This window comes from Leuresthes tenuis, unplaced genomic scaffold (genome assembly GCF_036924035.1).
Source record: "Leuresthes tenuis unplaced genomic scaffold, fLeuTen1.0.hap1 SCAF_11, whole genome shotgun sequence".
Classification (NCBI taxonomy): Eukaryota; Metazoa; Chordata; class Actinopteri; order Atheriniformes; family Atherinopsidae; genus Leuresthes; species Leuresthes tenuis.
This window is the reverse complement of record NW_027325365.1, coordinates 14,560,248-14,574,899: the sequence shown is the minus strand read 5'-3', so window position 1 is coordinate 14,574,899 and position 14,652 is coordinate 14,560,248. Positions and strand designations below refer to the sequence as shown.

General features: G+C 40.2%; 1 protein-coding gene across 1 annotated transcript in view; it reads right to left on the bottom strand.

Annotated features, from left to right (window-relative positions):
- The window catches only part of pcdh11 (protocadherin 11), a 120,774-nt gene that overhangs the window by 67,362 nt on the left and 38,760 nt on the right, over positions 1-14,652 (bottom strand). The window contains exon 4 of the mRNA XM_072395622.1: positions 2,872-2,931. Coding sequence (XP_072251723.1) covers positions 2,872-2,931 — 60 coding nt within the window. The remainder of the gene's footprint in view (positions 1-2,871; positions 2,932-14,652) is intronic.

The window sequence follows — 14,652 nt, the reverse complement described above, 5'->3', positions numbered from 1 at the left end:
ACAAGAGAGATTCTCTTTTGTGGAAACTGAAATGGTGAAATGTGTGGAGAATAAAACCGTGAAATGACATTCTGGAGTTGTTCGGCTCAAGTTTACCATAGCAATTTTACAGCTGGCAGGAACAAGGTGCAGTGCAGGCCCAATATTGTCGGAGGTGCTTGATCTCCACTTCCACCCCCACCCCTCGCCCTCTCCATCTGTCACCTATTTAGATTGTACAGTTTGCAGTGCTTTACGCATACTTATTGGTACAAAAACCATCTTACACGCATATACCATTGCATCAAGCCGAACACTGCCATCACAAACAGAAAAAAATCATAACCAAACACTTAGTGTGTAACATTTTGACAAACACAGAGAAAAAAGCACCTGCACCTAAAATACCATTCTACAGCTGTAGAGACAGCAAGCGTGTATGTGTGCATTCCTGATTACATTTATTTTGTTCCTGTGGTGCGGTAATGAGAAGCTGTAATGCATTCTGTAGATCCAAACGGAAACCCTGTGAAAAACCGAGACAATTTTCTACTGCCTGAAGCCTTGTGTCAGAAATATGATCTTTCCCTCACCTCTTACCCTGAATGCCAAACTGTAATGATGCTCTGAGGTGAACCCACTCTTCAATTATTCACATAATGCAAGATTTTCACTTTTTATCTTCTTGCTAGCAAGAGAGGACCATTTAGGGAAACCAGAGGTGAAAAGAATGGAAAAGAGAAGGGAAAAGCAGGAAAATGCTTGGAGGGTGAATAAAAGAGTTTGTCGTAGACAGACAATGCTCTTGATGTGAGTTATAATTGTAGTTTAACAATGAGCGGACCTCTGGGATATTCACTATGCAATATATGGCCTTTAGACTCTGATCACTATGGAAACCAAAGGCCCTGAACGACCTGCAGTGCCCACCCACTTGGACAGCCGTTAATCATCTTCGCTCAGATCCTGGCACTGCAGAATTTGGCCAATGTGTCAAGAAGCAATTATATATACTTAGTGCTCGGGCACCAGATCTCCTCCCTCTCCTTCTCTCCTCGCTCTCTCACTCTCACACTCTTAATATAATCACAGAGTAGTCAGTTTAAAAGCCCTCTGTTCATTTCACTATCTATCTGGGGATGCACACAATGCAGATGAAGAGAAGTTTAAAAAGAAAGAGGATATTCTTTTCTGAGAGTCATTATAATCATAACACTCTTTACATATAAATCGTATTCAGCCGTTTACTCATTTTACCAGCCTCCTGAGCTGACTGACGCTCTAAATTACCCCAGCTGGCCCATTGCATTCACTGCACATATTGGGCTGGTGCTGATCATGGAGACTAATGTGAGCTGACTAGAGGGAGATTATGTTCCTCTGCTAACAGCTAGAACGTGAACAACACCATCAGCAAACCCACGGTGTTTCCCCATTACATCAGTTCTGATCAGCTGTGTACAAATGGAGAGAGGACAAGTGAGAGAAAGGTGTACCGAGACGGCAATATCGTGGGCAGATGGAACTAAACATACAGCAGACTTGCTCTGCAGAGCAATAGAAAGAGAGATGTTTTTATACTGAAAATCCAGTAACATCCCATCTTACAACAGTGTGTGTCTCTGTGACTGTATTTGGTCATCTAAAGCAACCTAAATGCAAAAAACAAACCTGTTCTCATTGTCAGGGTCGTGAAGCTGCTACTGTTTTTGAGAGGAGCAAGAGGTGATCTTCCAATTGGGTGTCATGGCACAACGGCTGCAGCAGTACCTGACACTGCATGAAAAAATTTTCTTAAAAAAAAAATTTCTCACAATTCCTATCAGATTCTCTTTTTCAGTTCAGCTCTCACTTGCTAAATGCTTACATGTAGGCAACAAAACAATTAAGACGGGGTTAGAAATAAGGCACGTTTTGGCTCAAAATGCACAGTTTCACACTGTCAGCCCTGAGTGTTAAAAGTCTCACAAAGTAAGTGGTGCATTGGGAGTGAGCTCAAAGTTCAGGTCCTTTTTGAAGGCCACGCAGCGTTATTTTGCACTGGCAGACATGTAAACAGCAGTTGATTGCCTTCCTTGTGATTTCCTTTTGACAGAGCAGGGAGAGGGCCATCATACTTTGTTATTATTTACTGTCCCACCACTGTCTGCAGATTTGAATCCAGCCAGAGTAATTTTAGACAGCTAGCTGCGCATTAGGGAAGTAGAGCAGTGTTGTGCTTTGAACACTTGATGACAGGCTGTCAGACAGCTTCCATCTATTGGGCTCTTTTTACCAGGGTCCACTCTTGCAATAAGCCACTCTCCATCATAACAGCCATTCATCCAGAAAAGGACACAGCCATTTTTTGACACGTTTTGTGCTAAGTGAACTGAAATTGTGTGAATTTCACTGCATAGCACATTATCATATTTGCAAGAGGTGTGCACTGGGAGCAGGGGTTGAAGGGGAGAGCTACTTCAATAAGTGTGCTGAGATGACTTGAGACCATCAGAACGAAGTAACAACTTTGACTGTGCATGTTAAGGACTAATTAGCTTTGAATAAATCTGCCCTTCTCACCTCATGTTAAATAAGTCTTGAATGATTCACAGAATGCAGAGAGGAAGAGCATGAAAGCAAAGAAAGTGTTGTTTTTAAATGGAAACAGTTTCCATCGGAATCACCGAACAAATTAATTTGCACATCCTTTGGCAGAGAATCTCACAATGATAATAGTACAGAACGTCGAATTTGAGGAAAGATGAGAGGGGTCTTGACATGGCAGAGAGCTAATTTAAATAGCAAAACCAAAATAGAAATAGGAGGACAAGAACATTGAATTCTTAAAATATCTGCAGTTATTCCTCCTAATTCTGTTTATCACTTGCTAGAAATCAAGCTGGAGCTTACCTTATGAGGACAAATGGGGGGTGGTGAGTTAAAAGACATCTCTGGTGTCTGGCTCGGGTTCTACAAGAAAAACACATTATCAGAGACATGTTTTCAGTGGAGGGTATCTGAAAGCAAATCTTCAGTGATAGAAGTTGCAGCTTATTTCCTAGTCTCTGCTATTAGCATTTTTGCAATATATTTCAGAGGGGCTAAGCGATTCTCAACTCCCACTCTTTGCCATCCACTAATCCAAGTCCACAGCTTTTGTTGCCAGTCACATTTTAAGTCTTTATCTTGACAACATCATCTTACTGTGCATGATGTGAGAGGGAATAGGGATGCATTTTGTTTTGTTTCCCAGTCTCCACCTCTTTCTATCCCAGCGCACGGATTATAAATCCTTCTTTGTCAGAAGATTTTACTGAACATATGTTCAGACTTTTGCACACACGCCTGATTGCGGTTTTTGAGGTTAAATGATTATCACATTGTTAATACACCAATACATCACTCAGACACAAGAAAACACTATTAAAAGCAGACACAAGGTAAGTCAACAAGCCAACAACAGATGGTCCTGCTGCTTGTGATTATGCAAAGATCCAAAGTATTTGCATATTTGCAATGCCACTTGTAAAAAAAACAAAAAAAAAACAACCAAAAAAAAAAAGGACACAAGAAGCCATCTTGAGCTGACCAGGGTGAGAAATTAAAGGAGCAATGGGTGAGGCAAACCCAGCAGGGGAGTGTATGGGCCCTGCAAATGTCTTTGGGAATCTACCAAGGGCCAGCCTCATGGGAAGGCCCTGTTGATTTCCAAGCAGGTGCTTTCAGTTATGTCCTCATATCCAATTATATGCCTGTGGTATGTCTGATGCTCTGCGACACTATTAATGGCTGCCTTATGGTATCACCAGGACAGATGAGACACTCAACTCTCCAGACTCTTAACATCTATATTTCATTGCAGCGAAGAAGAAGAGCACCTCACTGGCCATGACAGCCGAAGGAGAAAAACACCCGGGCTTTCACTGTAGCATAAACACCATGTCATGAAGTATAAATGAATAAAATGGATTTTGCTGGGACAACGGAATTAGTTGACAAAATTTTCCCTACAGATTGAACAGGCAATATAACTATGATATCTTAAGTGATGTGACAAATAAAAACAAAATAATATTCTTCGGGGAACGGAGCATTGGATGGATTTTGTATGTTTCCTGACTGTTTGTGTATGTTTTCACTCAGGGGAGGGATACTAACTGACACTTGGCTCCAAAGTCTGCCTCCAAAATTGCGACTTATAAATTTTTCAGTGTATTGTTGATATAAGTGGAGATGGAAGAAAAAGTGAGGTTAGTCCTATTAATTAAAGAGAGACCCAGTGCTTTTACAATGTTCTGCACTGAAACACCACTGAAGTTTATCAAGAAGTAAAACAAGTGAAAGCCTTAAAAAGCCTCCAAAAAACCATTCCAGTGTAACTTGAAATGAACTTCACCACTCTTAGTCACTTTAAAGAGGCTGTGGTATCACTATAGACCAGAAAATGTGCTTTTTTTCTTGGAGAATTTATTTAGTCATTCTAAAATAGCAAGTAATCAACTACTTTAAACTAAAAGCGCAAACAATGTGGTGAAAGAGATATTAACAAAAACAAATATGTGTTTTTAAACCCTCTTTGTGGACTAGGCTTTATTTCAGGTTTATTTAGGTGTATTTAAATAAACCAAAGCCTAAACCTTTATTGAAATAAACCAAAGCATCATGTCCTAAAGCCCACACACATATATACACAGCAAGATCTCTCCTTTTTCCTTTTTTCCCATAGCAGTCTCATTTAAATCCTTGAGTAGAGCAAAATTTCACTTTTCATTCACATCGCCTCCCTTTGTTGTGCAGTCCCTGTGTTACAAACACATGTAGAAGGTAATTATTAATCATTAGTATTTCATCAGTGTCGAAACCATACAGCTTTTGTGAGAAATAGCTAATAGCTCATGCCCACTTTTTTACAGGAGACACAGAGGATGATTTATTCCAGATAGAAGCCAAAAGTCGAAAAACACAAAAAGGAAAAACTGCTGTCGTTTTTCAACTTTGTTCAGGGACATTTTGCATCTGATAAAGAAACACTATTGACAAGGCTTGCAACAGAGGGCTTCGGATTACACCGCATATTGATGTTTTTTTGTATTTTCAGACTGCTAGGGGCGGTTATTGTAATTTGATGAGATCCAGAGAGCACAATGCTATGATGTATTTTGATGTATATGAAGTTATTTTCCAAGGAAACAGAAAGATTACTGAAACATGATGTTTTCTTGTCTGATTTCTTGGAGACATGCTGATTTAGGAAGAGTCGTCTTTGCTTCGCCTTAAGTTTTTTTCATCACGCTAATACTCTTCCTCAATAGGCCACACAAACTGTCTGAGTCATAATTATCTACTCTGCAATACATATTCAGATAGATCTTTAGCACAACGTAGAAGTAACTAGGAAGCCAACTTGCTTGGGAGTCTTATTATACTAAACCTTGCTTGCACTCTGTTTCTATGTGCCAGATGTAGTACATAACAGTCTAGTCACATTCATTGAACCAACTTCCCCAAGAAGCCCCATGAAAAAAACAAGAGCACCATTCAGCGCTGAGTGGACAGGGACTTGTGGCACATTTGTGCTGCGAGCTCCATCAGCTCAGCCTCCATTTTCCACACACACAAGGAGGCTCTATACTGTCATCTTCCCTAGAACCGCTCCAAAGTACTGTGCTACATTTAGTAAACTGCATTTCTACCAGCTATTTCCACTTTTCTATGACTGTTTGCAACCCCAACATTGCCACTGCTACCCCCCACACACACCCCACCCAATAACATACAGTTCTCTGACTGGGATTAAAGGAGCAATGTAGTTCAAGGATTATCAAATGCCTTTGATCATGTGACTGCCATGTTTTTGATCTCCAGCTCACTAAATATATTCCCTTTTTCTTGCCTTCTGTCTCTGTCCCTCTCCATGGATTTCCCCTTGCTTGCTGTTTATCTGCAGTGTGAGAACAGTTCATGACAGGCAGTGAAAGAAGAGAATTCAACAAGCATAAAACACACATTTTTATCTGTAAAATTGTGATGAAGGAGATCAAACTTACATGTGCTACGTAAGATGTTGGGTGTAGAAGTCAATTTAAATGAATTGTTATTTATCCCTGTTATGTGTTCACAGACGCCTGTGTGATGTTTTCAGGTCACAGTGTGCATTTAATGCCTCCCCTCTTTGGAGGCAATGACACAGTATTTTGGATTTTAAGGAAAGTGACCATACAATCGAAACATTTGCTCTTGAAACATGAAGTTAGGATTCAGATGCTTTTATCCTTCATCGTAACACCAACTGCACCCTGCTGCTCTTCATTTGCGAAATTTTCTTTTCAGCCCCGGGCTATATTTCAATATTTCAGTTGCTGTATTATCATCATTTAGTAGCTGAATTGGACATGCAATCAAAGCGACGCACAGTATATGCAACACTTGTATCAAAAAGCAATGCCTGTTTCCATGATCCCCATGCTAAAAACATACAATTGTGATCCAAGGGATCTGTGGCTGAAATTTAGTCAACATACCTCAAAAATGTTCTTTATAGTCACTGCACAATCACCTCATATTAATGTCATTGCCAAGGCAGAAACCGAGCATATCAAAACAATTATTTTGATGTGGCTCCAAGCAACACAACATTTCAACAAAAATGGCACTTGAACCTCAAATCATTATAAGGCGTGGTTTCAGGCAAAAAACAGAAAAAGCCCATCAAAAAATGATTGAATATCCTTTTAATGGGTATATCCCTACAAGGCTTTCATACTGTCTACCTGCCATGTTATTAGATAGACCTTGTCAGTCAAGCTGAGCAACACAAAATCAACATACAGACAGGCTGAGAAGACATAAGCATTCCGCCTTCCATCTTCCTCCTAGCTTGGCATGTTTATCTAGTCTTCCATGTGAGCTTAGTGCAGTATTGGGCATATGCATACAGAATGATGAAGGTTCAGAAACTAGTGCCTGAAGGAGGCTGCACATATAGCACATGCTCTTTGAAATAGTGCCAGGGTGGGACTCATTTGCAAAGCAATTTGACAACAAAAGTAAAATGCTCTGCAACCCCAAACCAAATTCTGGAGATGCTGAGAGAGGGAATTCAAGAAGGTTACATCCGATGTCTTGTGTGTGTGCTTCTGACATGACTTATTTGCAGACCTAGCATTGCACCAATGCAACGTCATGATTGCTTTGGCAAAGAATGGGGGCTTATTTACATGGGAGGGAGTCAGGGGAGCTTGCATTTGACCAAGGTGCCAAAGAGCCTGCAGAAAAAACAATGTAATTACATCTTCAAAGCTGTTGGGTTTGTAGCAAATTTTCGTTTACAAAAAAATGGACCTCATATGAGGGAGGGACACAATCTACCAAATGGACAAGGCTGGAAAATAAAGAGTTATTTAAATCATATGGAATATTCATTTAAACCTTAGGTGCAGAAGCTGCTGAATTTGAATAAATTCCTTTCTTTCATGATTAAATATTTCTAATACTAAATATCTTGTAGATATGCTCCTTAGGTAGGCAAAGATCTCAAGCACCTCCAACATTAAACAGCCAGTCACTATTTGGTTATTTTAGATGACAAACACCCCTACTATCATTGGATATCTTACTTTTCTTGTGCCTGTGATTTTGAGCAGCCCCTGGTACCATGGATTGTTTTTACAAATGCAACATTTGTGTGGATTAACTAGAGCAGGATTTCATTCTATGGGGACTTTTTTTTCTTCGGTAATCTATAATGTGTTGAGGCTTAACATTGTTTTTTATTGCCTATAGAATGCTGCTTGTAGAATCTTTATAAACCTGCAGAAAAAACACAAAAACAAACACATCGCAAGCTCCAACCGTTGTGCTAAAAGCTTTGCATGCCATGTAGCGCATCCTGCACCTTCTCAAAGCTTTAGATGTTCATGATGTCTTTCCAAAATGTATCTCATACAACATGCAGTGTCCAAGTTAGATTCCAATACTCAGCCAAAAGCTAGATAACCGTGGTGTTTCTTAAGACTGCTTAAACACAGAGCATTATTAACTGGCTATAATCACGTTTGGTAGCGGGGGGGAATCATTTGGAAATTATCAGATTGTTGAAATAATGAATTAAGCAATAGATTTAAAATCAATAATTCATGAGTGAAAATGATTTTAGCATAGAGCAACATGTTTTTTTCGCTGGCTAGTTCTGTGATGGTCTTGTATGAGCTATGTAAGAAATCTGCAAATTTTTGCGAAGCTGACAGCATTTGAAATATGAAAAAAATGTAACATAATTGTTGCTCAAATACTTTGGAGAGGAGGGGCAGTTTTGACACAAATTGAGGCCAGGAGACAAGAGACCGCGCTCTCTAATCCTGTCATATTTTGGGTGACTTTTGATGATAAATACTTTGGCATTGTCTTGATGAGAGAGCCTTGCCTCATTTAAGTGTCTTTGGGATCTGGATCAATCCACATAGTGGGAGTCAGACTTGTACACTTGACCATATAATGTGCCATGCTTGTCGAAAACCGGAATGCCATTCTCTCTTCAAAGTATATTTCTTGGCCTGCTCTCATCACTCACTCCCTCTAACCAATTTGTCATTCTAAGCCTCGCCTCACTGATGCCAGCGCCCGGATGATAGCAGTGGGCCTTTCTGATCCAGGCAGTGGCAAGGGAGCAGGCCAAGTGTTATGCGAGCCACCCTGGGACACTGAGCAGGCGCTTGCGCCGGCTGATGCACGCCTCCACGGCCGGGAGGAACTGGCTTTGTAGATGCTTTCGATTCGACACAGAATAGAGCTCATCTACTTTGTGGGGACATTTGCTTTGTGTTTGTGCACTGCATTTGTGCTTGTTTGTGAATTTTGTAAGCAAGTGTGCATGCGTTTGTGCGTGTCTGACAGATTAGAAGTGTTTGCTTTAGCGTTCACTTGCTATATCTGTGCGCGAATGGGGGAGAAGCTGCTTTAAATATAACGTCACAGTTACGCTGAAATGAGGCTAAGGCTTTCTTTTTTGGTTCTCAATTATAGTGTATGCTAAGATCTGATGACCTACGGTTGTACTTTTCTTACCAATGTCCTTTAGAGTTTAGCAGTCACTATTCTCCTCTACTTTCCTCTGAAGAGCAAGCGGCAAGAGAACAACGTCAACACTTTATTATTCCTGTTTTCAACAACCATTAACACCCTCATTCAAATGCTTGGATGCTGCTTTGCTGTTAAGCTTAACAGCAAGTTCCCCAATTTACCACCATTGTTCTTTTCCTAGTCGGCCGAGCAAAGCTTTAAGTGCATTCAATTTTATTTTGGTTGCACATTGTTATTCACCGCTCCCTATGGTCAGGCAAAACTTTTGACTGATAAATTATACCCCATCTCATCATGTTGGTGTAAAATACAACACTGACATTTCATTTGACCGCCTTCTTGACTAAACCATTACGATTCAAAACAGCATATTTGAAGAAGAAGAGATGTTGTAAAACTATTTGGAAAATGTATCTTGCAAACAGCTGCATATCAAATTCAAGCCTGCCCAGTGTCAGACAAGAAGCTCTGTTTTGATGAGCTGTCAACTCCTCTTGAAGCAGAGATGCCAAATATCGACCTTTCAGACCCCTGTGTTTATATGTAGCTGCCTTTTTCAACAGTGATTAAACTATGCGTGGCTAATGGCATTTCCACAGGAGTGGATGTATTTATCTTGGCAATAAACTGTCGCTCGGAATATAGCATCCAACAATCAGCTTTCTGAAAATAGACCTGTTAGTTTGTCTGAGAATTGAGACCCTATGGCAACTCATTGAATGCTTAGCCAAACATTTCTTGTTATTCATTGACACTCATCTCACAAAGCAGCATCAGTTTTTTTTTTTTTTCTGAGTGCAGTTCAGTATTTGATTGAGAATGAATCTAGAAGGCTCCAATCAGTTTCCTTTGTGTGGGCACTGTTAACATGTGTGTGACTGTTCCTTGAGTGCTGATGGCAGGGAGATGGGCGATTAAGGCCGGAGTCCAATCAAACCAGCTGTGTGCCATTCCCCCCATGGCCCTGGCTGTGCCAGGCATGTGTTCCACGCTCGTAGCACGAGGAGAGGCCTCGACCAAACCCCCAGTCGTGGGAGTTAGGGCCACACATGAACCAGAACATGTAGACAGATTGGGGGTTTAGCTATACAAACATTTATCAGAGACAGAGCTGCTATGCAAGCAGAAATAATCTCATTGGTTGCAATAAACCTCAGAGGAGAGACTTTCTGCCCGGGTAGCAGTAGGCTGCTGAAGCCTTTTGAAAAAAGCAGTGCTAAGACAGGAGGTTACTAATATGATGAATCCAAGCTCTTCATAAGTAAAAGGATATACTTTAGCTTTGGTGGTCGTGAATTTCAACGAGAATGTTCAGGGCACTCTGCCAAACTAACTTTTACTGTGAAATAGGCTCAAGTATGATTCTATGACCTCCAAGATAAACTATGTGTTTGTTTGTTTGTTTTATATTAAATGCCTTGAATCATTTATGGTAGCCAGATACAGCCTCTTAAAATTCTGGCTGATATCATCATCACTATTAAATTTTAAGAAGGATGTGAATAAAGCATTGAAAAGTAAAGGGTAAAGCGCACATATACACTTTATGATTTTTCAAAATGAGTGAAAAAAGAAGCCTACATGCATTTTCAGACTTTTTTTTTTTTACCGTTTCAAATAGATATAGATAAGATGGGCATTTGTTCAAATAAGACACTGACTGTCTTTATGAATGTAACTAATTGAGACAAATTAGACACTGACATCTTAAAGCAAATAGTTAAAACATATCTAAACTCTACAGTAAATAGCTTTAAATAGTAAATGGATTTAATCTGATATTCTTTTGTACCAACTAAACAATTACAGACCCACAGGCTAAACAAACACGCATTACAAAAAATTACATCATCTTTGACTATAATTCTTCAACACAAAGGATAAACTTTACAGCAGCTCTTTACTGATAAAATTTGTGAACTTAGTTGCAGACAGGCTCTGTAGCTTTCCATAAAAACAACTTATGGCTATTTGTTTTACTTCATCTGTAACTGCAAACAGAGTGGAGTTGAATGTAAAAGGAATCCTTTCGGTCATTTTGGAATTTAGTATTATCTGAAAGACACATACTGACAGGAACTGATCTGAACCTCTTCAGTCAATCCCAGTTTGTTCATATTTCCAAAACGTCGTGTCACAAGGAAGGTGTAGAAATTGTAAGATACTAACCATTCCGTCAATGTAAAGCAAAACTGTTACCGTGTATTATTAATAATTACATCTAAAGAAACGTTTTTACCTTAAGCAACTGCAAAAGTGGGCTTGTGCTGTGGGACTTTTTACTGAAGTCTCTGAGTTTGTGTGGTAGTTACACAGGTGTTTTGCAGATTTGAAAGGCAGACATAAGCAGATAATGATTTTGTTGCCCAGAGAGTGTTGTCATTTCTGAGCCTTTCATACTGTGGATTAGTGCAGCTTTTACACATTTTAATGTGAGAGTGAGTTTTTCAGTATCTATCAATTCTACTTGATCCGTTCCAACAGGTTGATAATGTAATAAGTGGGGTGTTCTGATTGGGAATGACATTAACTTTTTTTTGTTTCTATAGCGACAGTATCTGAATCTCTGTGGTTATAGAAGAAAGCAGGTTTGACCAGACTATCTAGTCCAAACCTCCTTATCAGAACCTTCCCCAAAACATGGGTTTTTACTTACAACATGCCCACAAATCACTTTCTCTGAATGGTATCAAGAGGCTATCAAACAGAGGCACATGCAAGGTCTGTTAAACACCTATCCGAGCTATTGATGGCCAAGGCAAAGGTTATGACCATGAAATGGAGAAGATATTTGTCTCCGACTTCACATCCATGGAACAAGCTTTATAGATTTGGACAGAGGCAAAGGAGGACTTTATCAGTACCAACACAGAGAAACACATTAGGAGATCAGAACCCCAAAGGTCAATTGTGGCTGTGGGCAGTGCTTTGTTTTACTGCACTGGAGCCAAGGAATACAAGTGTATAGACAAGTAATGGCACCGATTTAATCTACATTCTAGACACATAAAGACCCCATGCAAAATTAGAAATTGTACATTGTTCTGCAGCATTACTGAATATGTCATAGCATATGTGCTGTACTGTTTATGACATAGTATAGTGTAACACTGTGTTGTGATTCACTTGTTTTTTGCTGGGCAACACTACATACTGGGACAAATTGAGACAAATCCTTAATCCCTCACAAGATAATAACTATAATATAATCCTTATTCCCAGATGGAACCATTTTCTAAAAAAGCCCTACAGAGTTTCTATTCAAGAAGAGAATCAATGGGAAGTTATTCAAAATACACAGCAATTAAAATGAGACAGTGTCCAATTCTACTCACCAGGCTAATTGTCTGTGATACAGATGTAAAGACTATAGTGGAAAAGTTTCTAATTTTACTCTATTTTGTATCTTTGCACAGTGTTGATGACTAACTCCATGACTGTGTTTCTTCAGAAAATTATGCTTTCCTTTCAGATGCAAGTGAGTACAAATGAATGCTCAAACATTTTAGTTTCAAAGTAGCAGGTTGACAATATTTCTGGGGGGAAAAAAAGGGAAGAAATATGGCCAGAACAGCTACCACACAGCTAACAAAGAGTAAAATATGCCTTTTTACTTGTGGGCTTCACAAGAGTCTAGGAACACACACACAGGCATTTTCACAGAGAAACGCATCCACAAAAAAAAAAAGCAGACAAACACGAGACTATCTACTAAGCAGAAGAGAGATCCAATTTGAGGAATAGACATATTCTTTCCTTGTCAAGAAAGCTGTTCATGACCACAATTAATTGTGGTTAAAAGAAAATCCCAATGAATGTTGCAACTTGTCTGTGAATACCATCTTGTTAACTGACTGATGCATGTATTATGATGAACTATATGGACTATAAATGAGCAAAAGTGCACACATGACGCACATGCTTCTTTGCTTTTTGTGTTTTCTGCGCTCTCGTCATTCAGTCCTAACTTGTTCTTGTTTTAAAGCAGCCTCTGTAAATCCCGTACAGTTTCTCACAGCATGTGGCAGCTTCAAAGACCTGCTTCACGGTCAGGCCCGTCGATCCTCTCGCCCACATCCAGGTTGTTCAAGAGAGCAGAAGCACAGCACTGCGGTTCTAAACACACAGAATCACCCCAGCACCAACGAAGGAGACTGCCATTTGGCAAAAGAGCCTCTCTTTCATTTTTGCCCTGAATCTCTCAATCCTCCATTATCTTTCTTTACTTAGAAACTCTCCTCTAACTCAACCTGCCCCGTCACATAGATCTCATTAAATGCGGATACTCCTCTCTTTTTCTTTCCACGCCTTTTTCTCCCATTTTCTTTAACTGTGCAGCTCCCTCATTGTACAATTTATCTTTCTTTCCTTTTCGCACACTCACTCCTTCTGTCAGTTACCTCACTCTCTGCATCCCTCTACCATCATTTACTTTTTCCCATCCCCAGCTACTTGAGCTATCCTCACTCTTCACCCGGCACTCCATCCCAGTGTTCTCTCTATTTTTGCTGTAACTCAATCCCTATAGCCGCCTCTGCCATACACCTCGCTCCAGATGTAGAGTGATTGATGCCAAGCATGGGCTCTGGGCCATCCCTCCTACCGCACACGCAGGGACATCACGCTGAACCCAGAGGGGATGCCATTACCTCAGAAAGGGAGTTGAAGTAGAGGGTGGCTGTGGAAGGTTTGGAGAACAAGCCGTGCCCACCCATGTCTGAGCGAAGGCAGGCTTTGGGGGCCCCTTGGTGGGGAGCATGAATTGGTACACTGGAGTGCTCATTATGGCTCTGTAGGGACTGTCCTGCAGGGCATCTACTGTGGAGCTCATTACGCCAAGCAGCCACAGCGCTCAAGGCATCCAGAGGCAGCAGGGCTTGTTGCGGAGATAAAATAGGGGAGGGATACTCAGATTCCTTAATCAGAGGCACCTGTAGACTGCCAGAGCCTCCGTCTTCATTGCCCTCCGTGTAGACCCTATACCCTTCCTGATGTGCCCACAAATTTTCTTGCTGTTGTAATTATTGCAACGGCTTTCATTCCGGAACACAGAGTTGCGCGGTTTGCCTGCTAATAAGAAAGCCAAGCCATGAAACAGAGGTGTTATTTATTTGTTTAATCATTCATTCAACACACTATGTGCACTGTCAATTATTAAAGTTAGTACGACGTTAGCATACTGTGCTTTTGCAAAGCTCTCCCTACAGTATGGTATTGGCATTCAACTCACCACACTCCTCTCGATGGTAGAAGGAGAGTTAATTAAGTTTTCATTTGACATGTGCACCAAAATGGAGGGATTCCATTTATATCAGCTATTACTGAAATTGAAGGTGACATGTATAGGAATATTACTCCTGCAGAGTGAAAAAAACTAAACAAAACAAAAACTATCAATTGATTCAGCGAGTGAATAAAATATCATATTCACACAAATATGAGAATGAAATAAGGAGGCCTGGTTCAATACAAATCAGATGCAACTGATTTAGCAGTGCATCACTTTTCTTCCACCTGTAACCTGATGTGAAACCAGTGCTACAAATATACCCATTAAGTCTCTGTTTTGACTATTTGGATATAGAGCGTTCTTGTAGGTTGTTTGGGAAAATG